Raw genomic sequence first — 5,528 nt, 5'->3', positions numbered from 1 at the left:
GGAAGAATCTGAGTTCAATGATGATGGAGAAGAATTTGAGGAAGACCCCGGAGGAAGGACCAGAAGAGGAAGAAGAGGTGGGGAATAATTCAGGGAATGGTTACTAGAAGTTGGTTGATTTCACCCCTTTCCCACTTTGTATCTTTATCCCGAACTTTCTTATTTCCCTAAGGGCAAGTTTGTTTGAGCCCATGTAATTCTGTGAATGTTGGAAACAATGATGTAACCTCTGCTCCCACCTATTACAATCCAAAAACCAAATTTGCTTCGAATCAAAGTGTGTCAAATATAATTGTTTGTCAAATATTTGCGACTTAGTCCTACCTCTGGCAAAGAGAGGTCCCCCGAATTTTAGGTAAACGCGCTTGCCTGAATACGTGAACTAACTACTCTGTGTTCCCATTACTTGTGTAAACACTTAAACTGACTTTTGTTCTTTTTCTTTTTCTTTATTTTCTTTTCTTACTTTATTATTATTCCCCAAAAGAAAAGTTTATTTGTGTTGACCCAAAATTGGCGGAACCACCGTACAACCTAAGATCAAAAGGGAATATGTCTGCGATAGATAACCCAATCGAACATGCTATGGTAATAGCTGATAGCCTGGGGCGATCAGAGAGAAGGATGATACGAGGAATGACGAACATGTAGCCAAGATGGCCCAGGATATGGAATCTTTGAGGGAGGAAGTACAACACATCCGAGAATTGGTACATCTGGCCATGACGACGCTCCCACAACCACCCCGCTTTCCTTCACTAGATTCAATCCCCGACCACTTTCCTTCCATCACTCGTCAAGCCAACAATACCCTGACTTCAGTCCCTACCACTTAGATTATAGCTCCGGTAACCCCTGCAAATCCACCAAACCTCCCATACACACTCCTTACGTACCAAATTACGTTCAAATGCTGCGAACCCACCAGTTACCACCATAATAGTTCACACCCCTCCTTGGGACGGAGTCACCTTCACTACCAACCAAAACTAGCACATACTCGAGACACATACCGCTACACATGAGCGATATGTTCCTGCCATATATGCCATTTCAGAACCTACTTTCACAGTGCCTGTCACGATTAGGATGCCTTATAAAGTTGACCAATATGCCGAAATGGAGAGGCAAGCTAAGTATAAGGAGGAGGAATCGGTGTCTGAGCAATTACGAGCATTGAGAAAGAAAATGAAGAACCTTCAGGTTGCTCGAGGGAGCGAAAGTCTAGACTATGAGGATCTGTGTATCCATCCTGAAATGGATATGCCTGTAGGGTACAAGCCTCTGAAGTTTGATATCTTTGATGGGACAGGTGATCCCCATGCACACTTGAGTGCCTACTGTGATAAGCTAGTTGGAGTAGGAAGAAACGAGAAGTTAAGAACGAAGTTATTCATAAAGAGTTTGACAGGGGAAGCACTTACTTGGTATACTTTCCAAGATCCAAGAAACTGGAGGGCATGGCAGGATATGGCGGAAGATTTCATGAATCGCTTCCAATTCAACATAGAAATTCCCCCTGATAGGTTCGCACTGGTAAACTTGCAGAAGAAGTCGTCCGAATCTTTCAAGAATATGCATGTCGATGAAGATCAGAGGCCGCCAGGGAAACCTCTGTTAGATGACAGTGAGCTTACTAAGTATTTCATCAGGGCTATCTACTTTGAGAAATTGATGGGCATTATAGGGCAGAAATTCCCTGAACTTGTCAAAATGGGAGATTTTTTAGAAGAAGGTATAAAATCCGGCAAGGTACAATCCATGGCCGCATTGCAAGCATCTAGCAAAGAAATCCAATCAGGATCAATAGGTAGTGGAAAGAAGAAAAATGAAGAGGTATCAGTAATTATTCCCTATTACCAGTCCAATCCACATCATTGAAACACCTCTTACTCTTCAAACACCCATTCCCCAGACCCACCTGCTTATGCTCCAGCCTACAACACACAACTATATTACAATCTCCAACCTCAATATAACCTACCTCGAGCCCATATAAATCCAAACACACCACTACTATACGCTCCTGTTCAAACTACCACTCATCAAAACCGCCCCACCTATGCACCCCGACCTCTCCCAAATTTTGAAGAGAGAGGTCCCAGAAACTACACCCCGAATGTTGAACCTCTGGTTCAACTGTTTGAAAGACTGAGGTGAGCAGGTTTGATACATCCGATAGAAGGAAGGGTTCCTAAGTATCCCTCAAAATACTTTGATGCAACCAAATAGTGCATGTACCTCTCAAATGTACAGGGGCATGATACTGATGATTGTTTCAGACTGAAAAATGAAATTGAATCACTGATCAATAGTGGAGCCATTTAGTGCACCCCAGCTCCGTCCAATGTGAACTGCAACCCGCTGCCAAATCACCGTAATCAAGGAGCTAATATAATCACCCTGAATGAAGAGTATTACTTGAAAGGAACTATTGTCATAATAGGGAATGTTGAGGTCGCAAGGGTCCCACCTCGAAGGACTCCAATGATCACAGTACAGTTAAAACCTACGGTGATGGTTGAAACTTACCAGCAGCAGCCCACCGCTGCTACCAAAGATGAAGAAGAACGTGAATACAAGATAGTCGCATGGACATATCAATAAAAAGGGAAGCCAAGATGATGGATTCCGCAACGGCTCATGGTATGACTCGGTCGGGGAGGTGTTATGCTCCTGAGGATGTAAACCCAGGGAATCTAGGAAGAGAATAGATTCAGAGAAGAAATATAACAGATCCAGAGGCCGCAAAATTCTGGAAGAAGATGTCAACCAAAGAATACTTTGTGGAGGAACAATAGAAGAAAACCACGGTGCAAACATTAATCATGGATTTACTGATGAGTTCTGATAGTCATAAAGATGCCTTAATGAAAGTGTAGAGTGGGGTGAGTGTGCCGAGCAACACCACCAGTGAGGCACTGGCAGCAACCATTAAAAAAATGGTCGAAGCAAATATGAACACTTTCCGAAGAGATGAACTTCCTATAGAGGGCGTGGGTCACAACAAAGCTTTACGCATCACTGTCAAATATGGAGATAAAGTGGTGTCCCGAGTATTGGTCGATAAAGGATCTGGAGTCAATATCTACCCGCTCTATACTCTACGAGAGCTGGGTATCCATCTAAGAGAAGTCAATTGAGTATAAGGGATTTTGACGGGTCGCAGAAGGACGTCATTGGAGAAATTTATTTCGCTTTGCAAATTGGACCAGTTGAGTTTCCCATACTATTCCAAGTGATGGATATTTCATCTTCCTACAACCTACTGCTAGGAAGACCTTGGATGGGTAGAAAGGTAGAGTCGGCATAGGGTATAAACCTCCGACTAGGAAGACTTGTACCGGTAGCTTCGGGGAAAAGGCTTTTGTGCCAGAGCATGTTTCGGGTACGGGTTAGAGCTCAACACCAGAAGATGACATCGTCGATAGAATGGGAAGGAAGTTCGTGACCATGATCGAGGAATGCTGTGAAAGAATTGATATCAAGACACCGACCATTCAGAATGTCAAACCAGGAGAGGACTTGTAGAATTGGTCCGCCAGCCCGTTTTTGGTTCGCTAAGAGTCTTGGTAGTGTGGAATTGTAAAACCTTTGAAAAAGAGCACACGGTCAATTTAGGCTTGAACAATGTCTGTACATTTTTGTCATTTGCCTCTTTGAACGCTCAAATGTTCCTCTTTTGATGAAATGAAAGAAATGGTTTCTTAAATTATTGCGAATTTATTTATCGCTTCATTTATACTTAGTTTTTTCATTTCAGTAATCAAAACGATAAAAAACTATGTTCCGCGATTATGATATATAACAAAATACTCAAGCAAAGCGATCTAGATTATGAGGAATATGACAAGATTATGATGCCAGATAATCTCCCACAAGAGATCGAACAGCTGGAAAGCCAAAAAAAGCCAAACCTTGAAGAGACAGAAGTGTTCAACCTGGGAAGTGAAGAAGTAGTAAAAGAAACCTGAATCAACATCCATCTGGAAGCAGAGCAGAAGGAAGAATTGGTCGAGCTCCTCCAACAATACATCGATGTATTTGCATGGTCATATGATGACATGCCCGGGTTAAGCACCGACATCATTTTGCATTGATTGCCTACCAATCCTGCTAGACCACCAGTCAAACAAAAACCCAGAAAGCTCAAACCAGATTTGAGTTTGAGGATAAAAGAAGAAGTAACCAAGCAAATAGAGGTGAATGTAGTAAGGGTCACCAATTATCCCACATGGTTGCCAAATATCGTCCCAATGCCCAAGAAGGATAGGAAGACCAGGATATGTGTGGATTATCGAGATCTCAACAAAGCCATCCCGAAGGACTATTTTCCTATACCGAAATATTCATATCCTCATTAAGAACTGTGTAAAGCATGAACTATAGTCATTTATGGATTGCTTCGCCGAGTACCACCAAATTCTGATGCACGAAGAAGATGCAGAAAAGACATCGTTCACTACACCAGATTCTAGTATGAGTAGCTAGATTTTCTCTAGGGTTGTGACCCAACCATAGTGTGTAAACCTTATGGGTGATTAATTTAGTGCTTATTTATGCTTGGGTATTTATTATTTAGCCTTGTTCATGCATTATTTCTAGAATTAATGGATGCAAATATTGATTCATACCTATTTGACTTGGTTCTTACGTGAGAAAGAGGGACTTAGTCTAAGAAAACTTGGCTACCAAAAAATTGGGCTAGTTAAGGTTTTGGCTAGTCTAATTAAAGGGTTTGAACTAGGGGTGGGCATAATACCGACCGAACCAATAAAACCGGCCGAACCAAAAATTTTGATTTATTCGATTTCGATTTTTTGATTTATTCGGTCGGTTTGTGGTTTATTATTTTAAAAAGTTCGGTGTTTGGTTCGGTGGTTGGTTTTAATAGTTTGGTTTTCGGTTAAACCGCAGAACCGAATTTTTAACCCAATCTTGGACTCCGTTCAGTTCTCTGTATCTGCATGTTCCCAAATTTTCAACCCAATCTTGGACTCTGATTCATTTTTCTGTATACATAACTGAAGTGAAGATCCTTCAGAACCGAGTCTTTCAAAGCAGACTCTTTATTCACAACCTTATTTGTCCAATTAAACGGTAAAGCATTTTCTTTATCACAAAGATTGGATTTTTCAGGTTTATTTGGTGTCTCATTCTCTTTGTTATCAGAGATAATGAGTTGGTTCTGGAGCAAATAAACACTCAATGCTTCTCCTATAGTGCTGCCACTACCACTGCTGTTGCTTCTGTTATGTCTTAGCTCAGTCAAGGGATTATCATAAAGGGAATTATATGAATTTGAAGAACGTAGAGAGGTTGGAATTTTCTTGAAGACAGTAGAAGCACTTGCATTAACCGAACCGAAATTCTACCGAAAACCGAACAGAATCTGAGTTATTATGGTTCGGTTTTGGTTATTAAAATCACAAACCAAAAATCGAATTAACCGAACAAAAATTCTACAAAATCGAACCGAACCGATCAATGTCCATCTCTAGTTTGAACTAGAGATAGGGAAACCCCGA

The 5,528-nt window shown here is 41.3% G+C and overlaps 1 protein-coding gene across 1 annotated transcript; it reads left to right on the top strand.

Annotated features, from left to right (window-relative positions):
- Nucleotides 1-1,119: 1,119 nt before the first annotated feature.
- Nucleotides 1,120-1,881, top strand: LOC142167201 (uncharacterized). The gene has a single exon (XM_075227361.1). The coding sequence runs from the start codon at nucleotides 1,120-1,122 to the stop codon at nucleotides 1,879-1,881; it is 762 nt and encodes a 253-aa protein (XP_075083462.1).
- The last annotated feature ends 3,647 nt before the right edge of the window (nucleotides 1,882-5,528 follow it).

This window comes from Nicotiana tabacum, chromosome 12 (genome assembly GCF_000715075.1).
Source record: "Nicotiana tabacum cultivar K326 chromosome 12, ASM71507v2, whole genome shotgun sequence".
NCBI lineage: Eukaryota > Viridiplantae > Streptophyta > Magnoliopsida > Solanales > Solanaceae > Nicotiana > Nicotiana tabacum.
The sequence above is the reverse complement of the archived record's forward strand: the minus strand, read 5'-3'. Positions and strand labels throughout refer to the sequence as shown.